The following is a 21,542-nucleotide window of genomic DNA, read 5'->3' as shown; positions in this document are numbered from 1 at the left end:
ATCCTTAGAGACCACATGAGGCCGTAGTGCTTCAACAGTTCAGAAGAAAGGGTGGTTGTCAACCCTGGGGAATTAGGGTTGGGAAGTGTAGGAGAGCACAGATCCGTCTAAGAAATGGTACTATATATTCTGACCTGTGGTGGTGCAGTGGATAAAAGCGTTGACCTGGAATGCTGAGGTCGCTGGTTCAAAACCATGGGTTTGCCTGGTGAAGGCATATATGCTTCTTGCTCCTCCCCCCCTTCTCTTTCTATCTGCTCTCTAAAAAATGAATTAAAGACATTTAGAAAAAAGAAAGAAAATGGTGCTGTATTAACTGCAGTTCTTTCTCCAAGTCAGAAACATGACACATTTCTGAATGCATGTTCCTCCACCTGTTGGGCAATAACTCACTAAAGCAGAATTCCTGAAGGCCAGACTAAGGAGGATGAGGGGGATGCCTAAGAGTGTGAAGCTTGGTGTACTACATAAAAGTCAAAGAAAGCAAAATCGAATACTTGCCCCAGATGTGTTACAATTTTTTTTTTTTTTGTATTTTTCTGAAGCTGGAAACGGGGAGAGACAATCAGACAGACTCCCGCATGTGACCGACCAGGATCCACCTGGCACACCCACCAGGGGCGATGCTCTGCCCCTCCGGGACGTTGCTCTGTTGTGACCAGAGCCATTCCAGCGCCTGGGGCAGAGGCCAAGGAGCCATCCCCAGCACCCAGGCCATCTTTGCTCCAATGGAGCCTCGGCTGCGGGAGGGGAAGAGAGAGACAGAGAGGAAGGAGGGGGGGAGGGGTGGAGAAGCAGATGGGCACTTCTCCTGTGTGCCCTGGCCGGGAATCGAACCCGGGACTTCTGCACGCCAGGCCGACACTCTATCACTGAGCCAACCGGCCAGGGCCATGTTACAATTTTTAAGACAAAAAGTAATGCTCAACAGTAAGTGCCAATAACCTCAGTTCTAACATTACTGGTTTCAAAATTCAAATTATAGATGGGGGGAAATCCTAATATCCATATCAATGTACAGGAAAGACTTTACAGCCCTGCCCAGTAGCTCAGTTGGTTAGAGCATCATCCCAGAACACCAAGGTTGTGGGTTCGATCCCTGGTCAGGTCACAAACAGGAATCAACCAATGAATGCATAAATACATAAATAAGTGAAACAATGTATCAATGTGTAAAAATCAATAAATAAAAATATAAAATCTGCAAACACCATCTTGAAGAAAAAAAAAAAGACCTGAATCACCACATGGCAACTAAACTTTTTTTTCTTTTTCCGTATTTTTCCGAAGCTGGAAATGGGGAGGCAGTCAAACAGACTCCCGCATGCGCCCGACCAGGATCCACCCAGCATGCCCACCAGGGGGCGATGCTCTGCCCATCTGGGGCGTTGCTCTGCTGCAACCAGAGCCATTCTAGCGCCCGAGGCAGAGGCCACAGAGCCATTCCCAGCACCCGGGCCAACCTTGCTCCAATGGAGCCTCGGCTGTGAAAGGGAAGAGAGAGACAGAGAGGAAGGAGAGGGGGAGGGGAGGAAAAGCAGATGGGTGCTTCTCCTGTGTGCCCTGGCTGGGAATCGAACCCAGGACTCCTGCACACCAGGCCGATGGTCTACCACTGAGCCAACCGGCCAGGGCTAAACTTTTTATGAGGTAGACCTCATACCTTGTAAATGAGACTGATAATTCTTTCACCACTGAGGTACTGTTTTAGTGTTTAACTAATCAGTTCCTCAGCCCCCTAATACTGCACCACATCCTTAGAAGCAAGTCTGCAAGTAAATGCTGCTGTGATCTGCAAAGAGGACTAAATGTGGGTACTTGTTTCTTCACTACCAGGGACCCTGATGCAGAGTGGTTTCTTCCTGAGCTCTGTGTAATGCCCAAGGCAAATCACCATTTGGTACAGCTACAGTCAAATCTACAATTGGTCCAGGAGCAAAAGATTACCCAGTTTATCTTCACTAATGAGTTCCAGTGATAATGAGAAAGAAACGAACCTAAATGGCATTAATTATTGGTATTCGCTCAACAGGAGACATCAGGGAACTTTGGCCTCCTTTGCTGGTGTAACCTAAGGTAACTGCTTTTCTAGTTTCTGTCTCTATCTAACAGGAAAACCATCAACAATTGCTAGCGTTCTTTTGATCCAGGCTTGCTGCAGGATTCCATTGGTCTCAGGGCAGGAAACACACACAAATCTATATAAAGCCAGGGAAAAGCAACTACAGGAGTGGAATACAAGGGCCTTGTCATCAAACATTTTCAAACACACTAAAGTATACACTTGATAAATATTGAAAGATTTGGCTGAAGGAGAAAAAAAAGTTAAGGAAACTACAACCGAAGGTATCATAAAACTATGGCCCATGAGCAAAATCCAGCTTGCTGCCTGTTTTTGTAAATAGTTTTACTGGAACACAGAAAGCTCATTTGTTTTGTCTATGGCGGCTTTTCTTTCTTTTTTTTTTTACTTTTTCTTATACAGGGACAGAGAGAGAGAGTCAAAGAGAGGGGTAGATAGGGACAGACAGGAACAGAGAGAGATGAGAAGCATCAATCATCAGTTTTTCATTTTGACACCTTAGTTGTTCATTGATTGCTTTCTCATATGTGCCTTGACCGCGCGCCTTCAGCGGACCGAGTAACCCCTTGCTTGAGCCAGCGACCTTGAGTCTAAGCTGGTGAGCATTTTTTTTTTTTAAGATTTTATTTATTCAATTTTCAGAGAGGAGAGAGAGAGAGAGAGAAAGGGGAGGAGCAGGAAGCATCAACTCCCATATGTGCCTTGACCAGGCAAGCCCAGGGTATTGAACAGGCAACCTCAGCGTTCCAGGTCGACGCTTTATCCCACTGCGCCACCACAGGTCAGGCTGGTGAGCATTTTTTATTTTGCTCAAGTCAGATGAGCCCGCGCTCAAGTTGGCAACCTCGGGGTCTTGAACCTGGGTCCTCAGCATCCCAGTCCGACGCTCTATCCACTGCACCACTGCCTGGTCAGGCTAAGGCGGCTTTCTTGCTACAATAGCAAAGATGAAGTGTTGTGACAAAGACTATGTGGGCCTTTGCTGAAGAACTTGCAGATCTCTGGTCTAAGGAATAAGTAATATTTAGGGCCCATCTACAGTCTAGCATACCAATGGAAACAAGTGAAAACAATTCAGCTTTCATGATTCACTTGCCTCAGAGATGGACTGAAATGGGTGGTATTGGTAGAAAGTTGGTCTTTCAGATTTAACTGTTAAGTTAACCAGGAGAAAAGAAAAAGCTGCGCACCAAATCCTTGAAAATAGAAGTCTTACCCTGGTTCTAGTTCAAGTCAGAAAAGATCTCTAGCTCAACAACTGATAATACCTAAAACCAAGTTTCCTATCCTCTTGGTGAGAAGCAGGGAGATAATTACATATAATCAGTACATTTTAGCTAGACATAAAGAACTAATGCAATGAACTAGATCTGAGGGTCCCAGATTGTACAGTGTCAGAGGCACTGTACCAAACTCAGAGGGGTGACAAGAAATATTTTAAATTTTTGACAGAAATATGGCAATACCAAATATCTGTTATGCCAGGTGAACTACTTAGCTGAAGACAGTTGATTTATTAGATCATACTACATTCCTTTCAACAATGCCTTATCTTTGCGAAGCTAGGTTTTGGCAGTTACTATGATAAAAAAACAAGTACTTTATGAAAATAAATGTGGAACAAGAAATGAGGGTGCTGGCTGCCTGGCTCAGTGAATAGAGAACATTGGCCCAGCATATGGCATCCTGGGTTCAATTCCTGGTCAGGGCACACAGAAGAAGCAACCATCTGCTTCTCTTCTCCAACTCTCCTCCCCCTTCTCTCTCTCTTTTCTTCCTGCAGCCAGTGGTTCGAGCGTAAGCCCTGGGCGCTGAGGATAGCTCAGTTGGTCCCGCACCAGCTTCCGGCACTAAAATAACTCAGTTGGGAGCATCGGCCCCAGATGGGGTTGCTGGGGTGGATCCAGGTCAGGGTGCTTGCAGGACTCTATCTCACTACCTCCCCTCTTCTCTCTCTAAAAAAAAGGAAATGAGGGAGGTAGTGCTCAATATGATCCCAAGTTTAAGAAATTGTTCAGTGTCTAATAGGTGTACACATCTCATTAGTTAAGTAACTGCAGTTTTTTTGTGTGTGATGGAGACAGACAGAGAGAGGAACAGACAGACAGAAATGGAGAGAGATGAAAGGCATCAATTCTTCCTTGCAGCTACTCAGTTGTTCATTGACTGGTTTCTCATATGTACCTTGACTGTGGGGCTACAGCAGACTGAGTGACCCCTTGCTCAAGCCATGACCTTGGACTCAAGCTGGTGACCTCGGGGTTTCAAACCTGGGTCCTCTGCGTCCCAGTCCGACGCTCTATCCACTGTGCCACCGCCTGGTCAGGCAGTAACTGCAGTTATTTAAGGTAAAATTAAAATACTGTTTTATTTCAATTCTGTTTATTATATTTTCAAAATAGGTACTAATTATTAGGATATAAATATTTAAGTTGTTTGAACATACCTACTTAATAAATGTAACTGTTAGATATTTCTTTTGGCTTGGGGCAAGTGAAATAGTACTGAGACACAATGGGTACTATACACCAAAGAAGTTTGGGACCTCTGGACTGCACTGTTGTGGTTGATACTGAGTTCCACAAAAGTGTAAATATTCAAACATGTGTTTAAAAATCACCTATGCAGATACCAGAGGGCCTGCCTTCAATGTCTGAGGCTGGATTGGTTGTTTCCAAAATCTCTTCCCATTGAGAGTCTATGATTTGAAATGAAGTTATCCAAACAGGACAGAAGGAAAAGGGACAGTAGACACCTGTCTCAATGAACAATACATATATCTACAATACCAGAAAAAGACAAACTGGACACAGCAAAGACACGCCGCTCATGTTCTTTTACCTTCCAGTTTCTTTTTTTTCTTCTGTTAATAAAGGGGGAAATGGGATCTTCAGTCCTATTTTCCATACACAGGTCAAGAAGTCTTACCAACTGGCCCTGGCCGGTTTGCTCAGTGGTAGAGCGTCGGCCTGGCGTGCAGGAGTCCTGGGATCGATTCCCGGCCAGGGCACACAGAAGAAGCGCCCATCTGCTTCTCCACCCCTCCCCTTCTCCTTCCTCTCTGTCTCTCTCTTCCCCTCCCACAGCCAAGGCTCCATTGGAGCAAAGTTGGCCCGGGTACTGAGGATGGTTCTATGGCTTCTGCCTCAGGCGCTAGAATGGCTCTGGTTGTGAGAGCAATGCCCCAGATGGGCAGAGCATCGCCCCCTGGTGGCATGCCGGGTGGATCCTGGTTGGGTGCATGTGGGAGTCTGACTGCCTCCCTGTTTCCAATTTCGGAAAAATAAAAAATAATAAAAAATTAGTCTTACCAACTTATGTTTCTTAGGGTTCCATGTGGGGAGATGTGGAGTTGATATAATCATTGCTACATATAATCAGGAACTCAAAACACTTTACAACTTCCCTATCTGTATCCTGAAGAGCAGGTGCAAGCCTGGAACACTAGAGAAGCTCCTTGGTTACTCTGAAGTATTACCTATCAAAGGCAAAATGCCAAGTTGAATCAGAGAATAGATAATTAGTGTATTTAAAGATTGTTTTGGACAGTCTACAGAGGTATAAAATAAACTTTAACACTACAACTTACAAGATAAAATTCATCACTATTCTAGCTTCCAAGGAGCCATGTAACAAAAATCTATGATAAAAAAATGAAAGATGCCTATACACTATTCTAGTGTTTTCTTTCCAGTACTACTTCTCTAAAATACTCAGGATTTCCGCATGTTTAAAATCAGTCTTAAAAAAATAAAAAATAAATAAATCTGTCTTAATTAAAAAAAAAAAAATCTGTCTTAATTCTTAATCAGGAGCTCTAGGATAGAACAGATAGTATCTGTCTGTTCAGTTATATTCCCCTAGAATATGAGTAACTAATCCAAAGAACTAGAATATGCAGAGGAATGCCCCCACTTTGGTTGTTAACCCGAATGAACCCCTTCTTTCCAGTGCCTTCATCCCTACTAGAGAAATCTAGTAGATGGGAAAAGAGGAAATATCTAGTAATTTATATTCCAGTGGGGACTCTGGTCAAAGCAAATACACCACACAGGAAACTTCCATTTTAAAGGTGAGTGCAGGTGGTTCCTGGACACCTTTTATTTTTTTTAATTGACTTTAGAGAGAGGAAGAGAGAGAGAGAGAGAAAGCAATTTGTTGTGCCCTTTATTTATGCATTCACTGGTTGATTCTTTTTTTTTTTTTTTTAAAGACTTTATTCAATTTTCAGAGAGGAGAGAGAGGGAAAGAGGGAGAGAGAAAGAGAAAGGGAGGAGCAGGAAGCATCAACTCCCATATGTGTCTTGGCCAGGCAAGCCTGGGGTTTTGAACCAGCGACCTCAGTGTTCCAAATCTATGCTTTATCCCACTGCGCCACCACAGGTCAGGCTTTTTTTATTTTTTTTTTAAGTGAGACTAGAGGAGATACAGAGACAAGATTCCCACATGTGCCCCAGCTGGGATCCAACCAGCAACCCCCATCTGGGGCTGATGCTCTGCCCACCATGGGCTGCTTGCAACTGAGCTATATTTTTAGTGCCTGAGGCAGAGACTCCTCGGAGTCATCCTCAGTGCAGGGACCAAGGTGCTCAAATCAATCGAGCCATGGCTGAGGGAGGGGAACAGAGAGAAGGTGGAGGCGGAGCAGGGAGAAGCAGATGGTCATCTCTCCCATGTGCCATGGCTGGGAATCAAATCTGGAACTTCCACACGCTGAGCCAACCAGCCAGGGCCCACTGGTTAATTCTTGCATATGCCTTGACTGTAGATTGAACCCACAACCTTAGTGTATTAGGACAACTCTAAGTGAGCTACCCGGCCAGGGTGAGCAGTTTTTTTTATTTCATACATAGTTTTGTTTTGTCAAACAAAAACCCTTTCTTAAAAAAAAAAAATCTTAGACCCTAATCTATAACACAGTTAAAAACAGAGTTACTGGCACAGTGGATAGAGCATCAACCTGGAATGCTGAGGTTGCTGGTTTGAAACCCTTGGCTTGCCTGGTCAAGGCACATACGCAACTACGAGTGGATGTTTCTTGTTCTTTCCTTTCTTCTCTCTCTAAAACAACTGTTCTCAACCTGTGGGTCGCGACCCCGGCGGGGGTCGAATGACCAAAACACAGGGGTCGCCTAAAACCATAAATATGTATTTTCCGATGGCTTTAGGTGACCCCTGTGTTTTGCTCGTTTGACCCCCGCCGGGGTCGCGACCCACAGGTTGAGAACCGCTGCTCTAAAATCTATAAATAAAACATCTTAAAAAAATAAAACAGCCTGACCTGTGGTGGCGCAGTGGATAAAGTGTCAACCTGAAAATGCTGAGGTCATCGGTCCGAAACCCTGGGCTTGCCTGGTCAAGGCACATATGGGAGTTGATGCTTCCAGCTCCTCCCCCCTTCTCTCTCTGACTCTCCTCTCTCTCTGTCTCTCCCTCTCCTCTCTAAAAAAATGAATAAATAAAATAAATAAATAAATAAATAAAATAAAATAAAACAATGCCTGACCAGGCGGTGGCGCAGTGGATAGAGCGTCGGACTGGGATGCAAAGGACCCAGGTTCGAGACCCCAAGATTGTCAGCTTGAGCGTGGGCTCATCTGGTTTGAGCAAAAAGCTCACCAGCTTGGAGCTAAGGTTGATGGCTCAAGCAAGGGGTTACTCAGTCTGCTGAAGGCCCACGGTCAAGGAACATATGAGAAAGCAATCAATGAACAACTAAGGTGTCGCAATGAAAAACTAATGATTGATGCTTCTCATCTCTCTCTGTTCCTGTCTGTCTGTCCCTATCTATCCCTCTCTCTGACTCTCTGTCTCTGTAAAATAAAATAAATAAATAAATAAATAAAACGGAGTTACTGGCCCTGGCCAGGTGGTTCAGTTTGGCTGAAACATCACCCGGATATGCCAGGGCTACAGGTTCAATCTCCAGTCAGGACACACACACAGGAGTCAACTAATGAATGCATAGTAAGTGCAAAAACAAATCAGTGTTTCTCTCTTCCTCTCTCTTCCTCCCCATTCCTCTCTATGTAAAATCAAAATAAACAAACAAACAGACCAGAGTTACTTTGGTTAACCCTTTAAATAGTACAAACATTCATGCACGTCGTCATGCTTCCTGACCATCCAGAGTACGATCACACATGTGTGAGGCAACATTAAAAAAAGGCAAATATATGTTCTTATTGTTGCCATAAATTGGTTATCAAACAAACATGATTTTAAGTTAATAAAACTGTAACTAGAACTAATTTTATTTTTTGGAAAAAAACAAAAAAAAAAAAAACCCCTCACTCCCAGGGGTCAGCGAGCATGAAAACTACTGACGACTCAAAGGGTTAAGAAGGAAAGGGAACCCAGAGCACTGCATCCGCAGCTTTCCCCTCTCCCCAGCCACGTCCTAGGAATTCATGGCATTGAGAAGTCTGAAGACTGCTGGTCTAATATGGTATCTCTAGGGTCCTGCCCAATTCTAAAATATAATGATTCTATTGTTTTATCAACCACAACTTTTTTAAAAAAGAAAAAAACAAACCCTTCAGAATACATGCATAAAATGCAATAATTCTAATTAATTGAAAAATTCAAGTGAAGTGTAAAATTCCACTTAAAGGTACCTGGTTGCCCAGCCTGGCCACATAACTCAGTTGTTAAGTTTCGGCCCGTGAACAGAAGTTACTGGTTCAATTCCCAGTCAAGGCACATATATAGGAACAGATCACTGTTCCTGACTCTCTTTTTTCTCTCTGTCTCCTTCCCTCTCTCTCTAAAATCAATAAATGTGATGTAAATAAATATTTTTCTTTTCTTTTTTTTTTTTTTGTACTTTTCTGAAGCTGGAAACGGGGAGAGACAGTCAGACAGACTCCTGCATGCGCCCAACCGGGATCCACCCAGCACGCCCACCAGGGGCCACGCTCTGCCCACCAGGGGGCGATGCTCTGCCCCTCCGGGGCGTCGTTTTGCCGCGACCAGAGCCACTCTAGCGCCTGGGGCAGAGGCCAAGGAGCCATCCCCAGCGCCCGGGCCATCTTTGCTCCAATGGAGCCTTGGCTGCGGGAGGGGAAGAGAGAGACAGAGAGGAAGGAGGGGGTGGGGGGGTGGAGAAGCAAATGGGCGCTTCTCCTATGTGCCCTGGCCGGGAATCGAACCTGGGTCCCCAGCACGCCAGGCCGACGCTCTACTGCTGAGCCAACCGGCCAGGGCCTTTAAATAAATATTTTTAATTAATTAATAAAAAAACCTTACCTGGCTGGTCCACAAATCTGGATTTATAGGGGGTCAAATACATCAATAAATGTTATTGTCTTTTTTTAATCAGAATCCAAAGGTTAGAAAGCCAGAGTCTCCTAATCTTATCTTTCAGTCTCCTCTCTATAGGGATGAGGCATAGCTCCTATGAAAAACCAGAAATGGGAGCCCTGGCTGCATAGCTCAGTTGGTTAGAGCACTGGTTCCCAACCCCCAGTCCACGGACCAGTAACGGTCCATGGGCCATTTGGTACCGGTCCACAGAGAAAGAATAAATAACTTACATTATTTCCGTTTTATTTATATTTAAGTTTGAACGATGTTTTATTTTTAAAAAATGACCAGATTCCCTCTGTTACATCCGTCTAAGACTCGCTCTTGACGCTTGTCTCAGTCACATGATACATTTATCCGTACCACCCTAAAGGCTGGTCCGAGAAAATATTTTCTGACATTAAACCGGTTCGTGGCCCAAAAAAGGTTGGGGACCACTGGGTTAGAGCATCATCCTGAAGCAAAGAGGTTGTCAGTTTGATCCCCGGTCAGGACATATGTAGGAACAGATTGATGTTCTTGTCTCTGTGCCTCTCCTTCCCCTCCTCTCTCACTAAAATCAATGTAAGGAAAAAAAAAATCCAGAAATGGGAAAGGAGAACTGTGCCTCCCTGCACAGATAGTGCAACTGAGGATATGCCATCAGTGAACCCACATAAAACCTGCACCGAGGAGGGCAGCAGCACGCTTATAAAGCAATCACAGACTGAATTTGGGTACGGCAGAAAAGGCACTAAGGTAGATCTGAGTTCATCTTCCAACTAATTTGAACAATCCATTAAATCTGTCTAAACAGTCTTTTTCATATAATGAATAACTAAGACGTCCTTTCCAGCTATAGAAGTCTATGATGGTAAATTAACAATGTTTTTAATTATATGTGATGTCTTAAAACTATACTTCGGGGAATTTGTTCTGACTTGAAAGGAGCCATCTTCAGGAATCAACAAATGTGGCTCAAAACCAATATCCAACTGCCTGACCTGTGGTGGTGCAGTGGATAAGGCGTCGACCTGGAACGCTGAGGTTGCAGGTTCGAAACCCTGGGCTTACCTATCAAGGCACATATAGGAGTTGATACTTCGAGCTCTCCCTTCTGGCTCTCTCTCCCTTCTCTAAAATGAATAAATAAAATCTTAAAAAGAAAACTTACTGAAATCATAAACTAGTTTTCTACTTAAGTCTTTATTTCACAGAATTTTTGTTTCACAGCAGGGAAAGAAGCTCAACCACTTCTAAGCACTAAAGCCTCTAATCGAAGCAGGCATCTTTAAAAACAATTCAGAAAGGAAACACAGGTCCTGCCGGTTGGCTCAATGGTAGAGTGTCGGTCCAGCGTGTGGATGGTGTGGATGTCCTGGGTTCAATATCCGGTCAGAGCACACAGAAGAAGCGCCCATCTGCTTGCCCACCCCTCCCACTTCACTTCTCTCTCTCTGTCCCGCCCTCCTGCAGCCCTGGCTCAATTGGAGTGAGTTAGCCAGGGCGCTGAGGATGGCTCCCTGGCGTCTGCCTCAGGCGCTAAAAAATGGCTCTGGTTGCAACTGAGCAAGGGCCCCAGATGGGCAGAGCATCACCCCCTAGTGAGCTTGCTGGGTGAATCCTGGTGAGGTCACATGCAGGAGTCTGTCTCTGCCTCGCCTCCTCTCACAAAATCAAAAAAAATAAAGAAAAGAAAAATGCAGATGGGAAGCAAATTTAAAGTGCCATCTATTCTCTCCTGGTGTTAGCTGGCTTGTTCTATGAATGCTATTTTCACACTCCAGCCCAATGCTAACAAGGTCTGCAATAAATGTCAAGTCACATCTATCATGTGCACAGTACAGTGTTAAATGTTGCCATCATTTAAATTTTTTTTAAAAGCTTTTTTAATTTTTGTTTAATTTTTTTTATTTTTTTACAGAGACAGAAAGAGAGTCAGAGTGAGGGATAGACAGGAACAGACAGACAGGAACGGGGAGATGAGAAGCATCAATCATTAGTTTTTCGTTGAGCATTGAGACACCTTAGTTGTTCATTGATTGCTTTCTCATATGTGCCTTGACCGTGGGCCTTCAGCAGACCAAGTAACCCCTTGCTGGAGCCAACGACCTTGGGTCCAAGCTGGTGAAATTTTGCTCAAACCAGATGAGCCCACACTCAAGTTGGCGACCTCGGGGTCTTGAACCTGGGTCTTCCGCATCCCAGTTTGACGCTCTATCCACTGCGCCACTGCCTGGTCAGGCTAAAATTTTTTTTTTTTTTAATTTATTCATTTTAGAGTGGAGAGGGAGAGACACAGAGAGAGAGAGAGAGAGAGAGAGAGAGAGAGAGAGAGGAGAGACGGAGAGAGAGAAGTGGGGGAGGAGCTGGAAGCATCAACTCCCATATGTGCCTTGACCAGGCAAGCCCAGGGTTTCGAACCGGCGACCTCAGCATTTCCAGGTCGACGCTTTATCCACTGCGCCACCACAGGTCAGGCCAGGCTAAATTTTTAAAAATTTTTTATTAATTTTAATTTATTGTACCATCATCTAAATTTAAATAAAAGCATAATGCTAGAAACTTTTTTTTTTAATGTTAATTCATTCACACCAGATTTATTGATTTTAGTGAGAGAGAGGATGAAGGGGAACAGAGAAAAAGAGAGAGAGAGAGAGAGAGAGAGGGAAGGAGAGAGAGTCAGGATCGAAAGAAACTTGTGTTTTTTTAAACTTCCAAACCCTAAGTGGGAAAAAGTTGTGAAGCCTCAACAACATACATTTTATTTCTCCTCAAAGCAGGGACATGATACTTTCAGGTCTCAAAGAATACAGTTCAAAAACACAGTTTCCACTCAAATCTGTATAACTCAACTAACCCTCCTTTGCATCCAGAAAAGAAAAACAGAGACTGGTTCACATAAATTCTAGCGTATTCTATGCACTAACAACACTTCTACTTAGAGGGCAGCTCTTACTTTTCAATGTACAAATATGACCAAAGAAAACAAAATTTAGAGATTTCAGTTTATAAGAATATACTTTGCCCCTTCTCAGCTAATCTGTGCTTGCATATCTTCAGCCTGTGCTTATGAAAGCTACTTGCTTACATTCAAGTTATAGTATCAGCAGACTCTGAAAGATGTAATAGCATGCCTCTTCTGTACAGCTTTTATGCTGAAGCACTAGCTCTCCATAATTCAGAAAGGGAGAGGGGAGGTTGGGAGAGAGGAAGGCAAAGGGAGGGAAGAGACAAAGTTATGAGTGTCTAAAGAGAGGAATAAAGGAATAAACACAATGCAATGGTTTGCCAGAGAAGATGTTTTACCGAAGATAAAGGCAATTAACTTATTCCTCAGGAGGTATTGGCTTCTTGGCTGCTAAATGCATTATACAACAAAGACCAAATAAACCTGCGGCTCCTTGAATTGCTACTTTTGGGAGTGTGTCTCTTCATATTTGCACTATATTTCACTTTTCCTCCTGAATTTGTTTGTTGTTTTTTTAACGACGGGGGGGGGGGGTGGGAGATAAGAAATGAGAAGCATCAACTCATACTTGCAGCACCTTAGTTGTTCATTGATTGCTTTCTCATATGTGCCTTGACCAGGGGGCTCCAGTCAAGCCAGTGACCCCTTGCTCAAGTCAGTAACCTCTGTCTAAAGCCAGTGACGATGGGGTCATGTCTATGATCCCACGCTGAAGCCAGCGAGCCCGTGATCAGGTTGGTGAGCCCGCATTTAAACCAGATGAGCTCATGCTCAAGCCAGTGACCTCAGGGTTTCAAACCTGGGTCCTCAGCATCCCAGGTTGATAGGTTGATGCTCTATCCACTGTGCCACTGCCTGGTCAGGCATTCCTTCCTCCTGAATTCTTACTTGAACACAATCAATCAACAGTACAGTAAGGAACCCCATGCCCAGAAAGTAAAAAAGTAAGTTTCTGTGGGAAAATCCCATTTAAGTGCTTTGATAGAACTACTTATAATGCTCGAATCTTTGTGAACCCACCTTATTTCAGACAATGATAGAAAGAAAAGAAATAAATTAGAATATAGATGAGAAAAAATACTATAGGTTAATTTCTGTGAATTCAGGTGGTATTATTAAAGTAATCAAACTATGCTTAATAGATCAATCAGAACATTCAGTTATACAGTTTTAAGCTTACTCATTCCAAAAAGTTTTCTATAAAGAGAAAATCAAACATTAAATACCAAAATCAGTACTTAATGGTTCAACATCTACAACATCACAATGCTGGTGCTTGAACTCAGCATTCCTACAAAGCTCTAAGAGGTCTGAAAGGGAGACCCTGTAGCAGATCTCTTCTTTCTATATTTTGCACATTATGTACCTCCAAAGCCAAGGCTGTCTTGTCGTAGGCATTAGGGACTCGCTTCTGGATTACCCTGGCATAAATGGGCCCATTCTGGAGGTTAGGGAGCGGAGTGTTGACGCTGGGTTGGGCATAGGGCCCAGGCTCCGGCCCACCCAGTGGCTGTGGGTGGGAACCCTCCTGGTTACCTCCAATCACAGCCGATACTGAGGCGGAGGCAGGTCTATACTTCTCCACGTAAGGGACTGGAATCATCCCCCTCTTGCCTTCGCTGTCCTCTGCATTCCACCACTGCTCTTCAGGCTTATCCCGGATTCTCAGGATGTCTCCTTTCTTAAAGGGAAGATCTTCTTCATCATTCCCATTAAAGTCAAAGAGGGCTCGCACATATTCTGCCTCCTCCTGCCTGAGAATCACTCCACTACCCTGCCTGGATCTGGAAACTGGTTCTATCAACGTTGTAGTGTCCAAATAGTGTATTTTGTAGAATTCCAGTAAAGCAGGCAATGAATCAAATTCTTGATCTCCTATTCGGAGTCTGGAAGGGCTCACCCCTGGAAAAAAAAAATAGAGCAGGATATTATTAAAGATGTATTACACTGGTGATGAAAACATACATTTAGCCTGACCAGGCGGTGGTGCAGTGGATAGAGCAGGGGTCCCCAAACTACAGCCCGCAGGACGCATGCGGCCCCCACCACACTTCTGGAAGGGGCACCTCTTTCATTGGTGGTCAGTGAGAGGAGCATAGTTCCCACTGAAATACTAGTCAGTTTATTGATTTAAATTTACTTGTTCTTTATTTTAAATATTGTATTTGTTCCCGTTTTGTTTTTTTACTTTAAAATAAGATATGTGCAGTGTGCATAGGGATTTGTTCATAGTTTTTTTTATAGTCCGGCCCTCCAACGTCTGAGGGACAGTGAACTGGCCCCGTGTAAAAAGTTTGGGGACCCCTGGGACAGAATGTCAAACTGGGATGTGGAGGACCCAGGTTTGAGACCCCGAGGTCTCCAGCTTGAGCGCGGGCTCATCTGGCTCGAGCAAAAAGCTCACCAGCTTGGACCCCAGGTTGCTGTTATCGAGCAAGGGGTTCCTCGGTCTGCTGAAGGCCCGCGCTCAAGGCACATATGAGAAAGCAATCAATGAACAACTGTGTTGCAATGAAAAACTGATGATTGATGCTTCTCATCTCTCTCCATTCCTGCCTGTCCCTATCTATCCCTTTCTCTGACTCTCTAAAAAACAAAACCATTTAGTCACTACTTAATCAGAAAAAATAATTCTTTCTCCTCATAGTAAACAAATCCTATTTTGTAGTAAAACACTCCCTGGGAAGACAGATGTCAGTCACTGCCACTCGCAGCAGAGAAGGAACAGAAGGCCATGATAGAACAAGCCACTCAGGACATGCTCTCATATTGAACCTAAGACAGTAACATGTGGACACTTTTTGTTCCTTCTCCCAAAATGGTCTGTTGCTATCTCATTTACATAGCAGCATAAGGTTCAAGGTTTTGTTGCAATCTTTTCAACCTATGTAGCAAGCTCTCCTTTTTCATAGGTCCCAGCAGCTATTCCAGGAAGAGATGGGGAGAACTTGGCATCTATCTACACTAGGCTCATAAATTCATTCTCTTCACATCTAGAATGTACAATGTGAAAGAAAAACAATGTTATACTGATTGCTGATATCAATCTTGTTTAGAACTGCCAAAAAAACAGCTTAACTGGGAGAAGAAAAACCCAAGGAGCCAAAACAGAAACTAAGAAACTAACTGCTTAAAAATCAATTCCTGCCTGACCAGGTGGTGGCGCAGTGGATAAAGCGTCGGACTGGGATGCAGAAGGACCCAGGTTTGAGACCCACGAGGTCGCCAGCTTGAGCGCTGGCTCATCTGGCTTGAGCAAAAAAAAAAAAAAAGCCCTGGCCAGTTGGCTCAGTGGTAGAGCGTCGGCCTGGCGTGCAGTCCTGGGTTTGATTCCCGGCCAGGGCACACAGGAGAAGCGCCCATCTGCTTCTCCACCCCTCCCCCTCTCCTTCCTCCCTGTCTCTCTCTTCCCCTCCCGCAGCTGAGGCTCCATTGGAGCAAAGATGGCCCGGTCGCTGGGGATGGCTCCGTGGCCTCTGCCCCAGGCGCTAGAGTGGCTCTGGTAGCAGCAGAGCGACACCCCGGAGGGGCAGAGCATCGTCCCCTGGTGGACAGAGCGTCGCCCCCTGGTGGGCGTGCTGGGTGGATCCCGGTCAGGCGCATGTGGGAGTCTGTCTGACTGTCTCTCCCCGTTTCCAGCTTCAGAAAAAAAAAAAAAAAAAAAAAAAAGCTCACCAGCTTGGACCCAAGGTCACTGGCTCCAGCAAGGGGTTACTCGGTCTGCTGAAGGCCCGCAGTCAAGGCACATATGAGAAAGCAATCAATGAACAACTAAGAAGTCGCAACGAGCAACGAAAAACTAATGATTGATGCTTCTCATCTCTCTCCGTTCCTGTCTGTCTTGTCCCTATCTCTGCCTCTGTTAAAAAAAAAAAAAAAAAAAAAAAAAAATCAATTCCTGGGCCCTGGCTGAGTAGCTCAGTTAGTTAGAGCATCATTCCAACATGCCAAGTTTGTGGGGTCATCCCAGTTAAGAATGAATCAAGGCCCTAGATGCATAGCTTCGTTGGTTAGAGGGCTGATCTGACATGTCAAGGTTGCAAGGTCAAGCCCGAGCTGGACATATACAAGAATCAACCACTGCTGGACCAGGCAGTGGCGCAGTGGATAGTGTCGAACTGGGATGCGGAGGACTCAGGTTCGAGACCCCGAGGTCGCCAATTTAAAGACAGGCTCATCTGGTTTGAGCATAGCTCACCAACTTGGACCCAAGGTTGCTGGCTCGAGCAAGAGATTACTCGGTCTGCTGTAGCCTGTGGTCAAGACACATATGAGAAAGCAATCAATGAACCACTAAGGTGTCGCAATGAAAAACTGAAGATTGATGCTTCTCATCTCTCTCTGTTCCTGTCTGTCTGTCCCTATCTATCCCTCTCTCTGTCTCTGAAAAAAAAGTCAATAAATGGGGAAAAAATCAATTCCTAAAGTCATCACTTAAAACATGGAAACTGGACTCTTCCCTGAGAAACAGAGTCATAATAAATGGCAAATTAGGCTGTTTGGGCAAGAAAATAAAGAAGTGTTAGCCTGACCTGTGGTGACACAGTGAATAAAGCATTGACCCTGGAATGTTGAAATCCCATTTGAAACCCTGGGCTTGCCAGGTCAAGGGACATACAAGAAGCAACTACATACTATAAGTTAATGCTTCCTGCTCCTCCACTCACCACACCTTCTCTCTCTCTCAATAAATAAAATCTTTTTTCCCTCCCTGCATTTCCAAGTGAGGAAGTGAGACAGACTCACACATGCACCACAAATGGGATCCACCCAGCAACTCCCATCTGAGGCCAATGGTCTGCCCATCTGGGGCTATGCTCACAACTGAACTATTTTAAGCATATGAGGAGAATGCTCCAGGGAGCCATACTCAGAGCCATGGGCCGATGCACTTGAACCAATGTAGCCATGGCTGCGAGAGAGAGACATAGAAAGAGGGGGAAGGGTAGAGAAGCAGATGGGTGCTTCTCCTGTGTGCCCTGGCCATCAACAGAACCCGGGACATCCACACGCCAGGCCGACACTCTAGCCAGGCCCTCAATAAATAAAATCTTAAAAAAAAAAATGTTAGGGGCCCTGGCCGGTTTGCTCAGTGGTAGAGCGTCAGCCTGGCATGCAGGAGTCCTGGGTTCGATTCCCGGCCAGGGCACACAGGAGAAGCGCCCATCTGCTTCTCCACCCCTCCCCCTCTCCTTCCTCTCTGTCTCTCTCTTCCCCTCCCACAGCCAAGGCTCCATTGGAGCAGGGTTGGCCCGGGCGCTGAGGATGGCTCTATGGCCTCTGCCTCAGGCGCTAGAATGGCTCTGGTTGCAGCAGAGTGTCGCCCCCTGGTGTGCATGCCGGGTGGATCCCAGTCGGGCGCATGCGGGAGTCTGTCTGACTGCCTCCCCGTTCCCAACTTCAGAAAAATACAACAAACAAACAAACAAACAAAAAAAAAACAGTTAGGGCCTCAATAAATAAAATCTTTAAAAGAAAAAAGTGTTAGACCCTGGCTGGTTGCCTCAGTGGTAGAGTGTCAGCTTGGCATGTGAATGTCCCGGGTTCGATTACCAGTCACGGCACACAGGAAAGGCGCCCATCTGCTTCTCCACCCTTTCCCCCCTCTCCTTCCTCTCTGTCTCTCTCTTCCTGTCTCGCAGCCATGGCTCCACTGGAGCAAAGTTGGCCCGGGCACTGAGGATGGCTCCATGGCCTTGCCTCAGGTGTTATGGCTCCAGCTGCAATGGAGCATCGCCACCTAGTGGGCTTGCTGGGTGGATCATGGTCAGACGCATGCAGGAGGAGCCTGTCTCTCTGCCTCCCTGCTTCTCACTTCAGAAAAATACAAAAAAAGAAAAAAAGAAAAAAGAAACTTAAAATCCTCAACCTCTGGTGACACACAGAGAATCCAAGAGAAAGGACATATTAGGAATACTTAAAATTCCTACCATGTAAAAGTGTGTGTGGCCCTAGACACAGGGCATACTTCAGAATGCATTCCTGCCTGACCAGGCGGTGGCGCAGTGGATAGAGCGTCCGACTGGGATGTGGAGGATCCAGGTTCGAGACCCCAAGGTTGCCAGCTTGAGCACGGGCTCATCTGGTTTGAGCAAGGCTCACCAGCTTGAGCCCAAGGTTGCTAGCTCGAGCAAGGGGTCACTCGGTCTGCTGTAGACCCCCCCCCCCCCCGGTCAAGGCACATAAGAGAAAGCAATCAATGAACAACTAAGGAACCGCAATGAAGAATTGGTATTTCTCATCTCTCTCACTTCCTGTCTGTCCCTCTCTCTGACTCTCCCTGTCTCTGCCACACACAAAAAAAATAATTCTGAGTTCTAGAATTGAAGAATAAACACATATTATTTCAAAAACAAAGTTTTCTAATGAAGAATACAAACCTTTAACTTGCACCCAGTAAGCATCCAAAATATCAAACTATATTTGTTGGATTTTTTACCAGTGGTAGAATGTCGCCCCACTGTATGGATGTCCCAGGTTCAATTCCGCTCAGGGCACACAGGAGAAGTAACCATCTGCTTCTCCACCCCTCCCCCTCCCACAGTCATGGCTCAAATGGTTCTAGAGCATTAGCCCAGGCACTGAGGATGGCTCAGTGGAGCCTCTGCCTCAGGCACTACAAATAGCTTGGTTGCAAGCATAGCCCAAGATGGGCAGAGCCTGGGCACCAGACAGGGGTAGCCAGGTGGATCCTGGTTGGGGTACAAGCAGGAGTCCATCAATCTCTCCTCCTCCCACTTAGAAAAGAAGAAAAAAATAGTAATAATCACTGCCAATTTAAAAAGAAATGCTATCTCTTTTGAAATCTTTAGTTGCTTTTCACATTTGACTATTTGTACTTCTTTTAGGAAGGTTACTTGTTAAAGTCCTTTTTTAAGGGAAAACAGCCAATCTACCCTTTCCACTTGTATTAACACTGGCTCACCCATCTAAGCCATAGTGACTGCACTGGCTGGATAACTCAGTTGGTTAGAGCTTCGTCCCAATGCATAGGTTGCCAGTAGGATCCTTAGGGCACATATAGGAACAGATTGATATCCCTGTATCTCTCTCTTTCCCTCTCTCTCTCTCTCTCTCTCTCTCCCTTCTTCTCTACAATCAATAAACATTAAAAATAAGTAAATAGCGCCTGACCTGGGGTGGTACAGTGGATAAAGTGTCGACCTGGAAATGCTGAGGTCGCTGGTTCGAAACCCTGGGCTTGCCTGGTCAAGGCACATATGGGAGTTGATGCTTCCAGGTCCTTCCCCCTTCTCTCTCTGTCTCTCTCTCTCTCTCTCTCTCTCTCTCCCTCTCCTCTCTAAAATGAATAAAAAATAAATAAAAATTTAAAAAAACAAACAAACAAGTAAACAGCCCAACCAGGCAATGGTGCAGTGTGGTAGAGCATCAGCCTGGAATGCTAAGGACCCAGGTTCAAAATTCCAAGGTTGCTGGCTTGAGCATGGGCTCATCGGCTTGAATGCGGGGTCACCGGCTTGAGCATGGGATCATAGAAATGACTACCTGGCCAATGGCTTGAAGCTCAAGGTCACTGACTTGAGCAAGGGATCACTGGCTCAGCTTGAACTGCCCCCCCCCAAACTCTGGTCAAGGCACATATGAGAAAGCAATCAATGAATAACTAAGGTGCTACAACTATGAGTTGATGCCTCCCATCTCTCTTCCTGTCAGTCTGCCTCTTTCACGCTAAAAAAAAGTAATAAATAAATAAATAAAAGCCATAGTAATTAATGCTGTGAAATAGGAACACTGTGGTAGTCCAGATGCCTAAATTAATTAGCCACTCTAAAAAATTACTCAATTATTTTGTTCAATGTTAGAAAACATTTCTTCCAGAATGGCCAGAAAAAATACATTTAAAATTCTCTACTGAAGAGGGGTGAAAAGATAAGCTTTGGAAGTTAACCAAACCAAAAGTCTTTAATACAAATGAATACTAATTAAGTGCCTTCTCTCTTCATCCAAATGAATGATGAGAACAAGACATAATTTAAAGGAGTTGCACATTTCTTATATTACAAAAGTCCACTTGTGGAATTCATGGCTGTAAGCTAAAATAAATTAATCACCCACTCAGTAATGCTGTCTCTCCAACTCAATACAATGAAATAGATGCCCAGACCCAGGACTGTCTATCCATGACACACACTGAGGATGACAGAGAGTCTTTGCCCCTAACAGTTCCAAGTGCAGGACTTCCCCAAGATTTTGGTTATGACCACAGCAGAGCATGGTGGTGCTATATTCTGGAGTTTCTCATTTCTAAAGTAGATCACCAATAAGAAATTGTTGCTGCTCAATCAAGTAAGCAAGGAGTTGCATGGCCACCTTGCCTATCACAACTAGGCTAGTTCAGCTAGTTCAGTAATTCCTCAGGCCAGCTGAACTATGTTAAAGACAGGGTCAGTTGTGAGCTCCAAGGAGACCTACTTAGCACTGCTGGATCAAGAAAGTATCCAAGGAAGAGTGGTAGAGAGAACCCTAACATCAACAAAGAGCCCATGGTTTAGAAAATGGTCCTGGTAACACCTGAGGAGAAAGGCTCCCTTGCTAGAGTTTACCCAACTACATGCCAAGGTACAACAGCCAAATGGTTTTCACTAGTCACTTTGGTGGGACTGGTTGGCTGACAGTAAGTGCTCAGAAAGTATTCGATTAGGGGTCGGGAACCTATGCCTCGCAAGTCAGATGTGGCTCTTTTGATGGCTGCATCTGGCTCGCAGACAAATCTTTAATAAAAAAAAAATAATAATGTAGCCTGACCAGGTGGTGGGACAGTGGATAGAGCATTGGACTGGGATGCTGAGGACCCAGGTTCAAGACCCCGAGGTCGCCAGCTTGAGCACGGGCTCATCTGGTTTGAGCAAAAGCTCACCAGCTTGGACCCAAGATCACTGGCTTGAGCAGGGGTTACTCCGTCTGCTGAAGGCCTGCAGTCAAGGCACATATGAGACAGCAATCAATGAACCATTAAGGTATTGCAATGCACAACGAAAAACTGATGATTGATGCTTCTCATCTCTCCGTTCCTGTCTGTCTGTCCCTGTCTATCCCTCTCTCTGACTCTGTAAAAAAAACAAATAAATAATAATGTTAAAAATATAAAACATTCTCATGTATTACAATCCATTCATTTCCTACCGCTCATGTTCACAGTTGCAAGTGGCTGGAGCCAATCACAGCTGTCTTCCGGGACAACAC

The 21,542-nt window shown here is 44.9% G+C and overlaps 1 protein-coding gene across 2 annotated transcripts in view; it reads right to left on the bottom strand.

Annotated features, from left to right (window-relative positions):
* Positions 1 to 21,542, bottom strand: part of CRK (CRK proto-oncogene, adaptor protein) — a 49,562-nt gene that overhangs the window by 12,843 nt on the left and 15,177 nt on the right. The window contains exon 2 of one of the 2 annotated variants that reach the window (XM_066363555.1): positions 13,705 to 14,240. In XM_066363555.1, coding sequence (XP_066219652.1) covers positions 13,705 to 14,240 — 536 coding nt within the window. The remainder of the gene's footprint in view (positions 1 to 13,704; positions 14,241 to 21,542) is intronic. The other variant, XM_066363556.1, reaches the window with a different exon arrangement.

The sequence above is a fragment of the Saccopteryx leptura genome, chromosome 2, assembly GCF_036850995.1.
Source record: "Saccopteryx leptura isolate mSacLep1 chromosome 2, mSacLep1_pri_phased_curated, whole genome shotgun sequence".
NCBI lineage: Eukaryota > Metazoa > Chordata > Mammalia > Chiroptera > Emballonuridae > Saccopteryx > Saccopteryx leptura.
The sequence above is the reverse complement of the archived record's forward strand: the minus strand, read 5'-3'. Positions and strand labels throughout refer to the sequence as shown.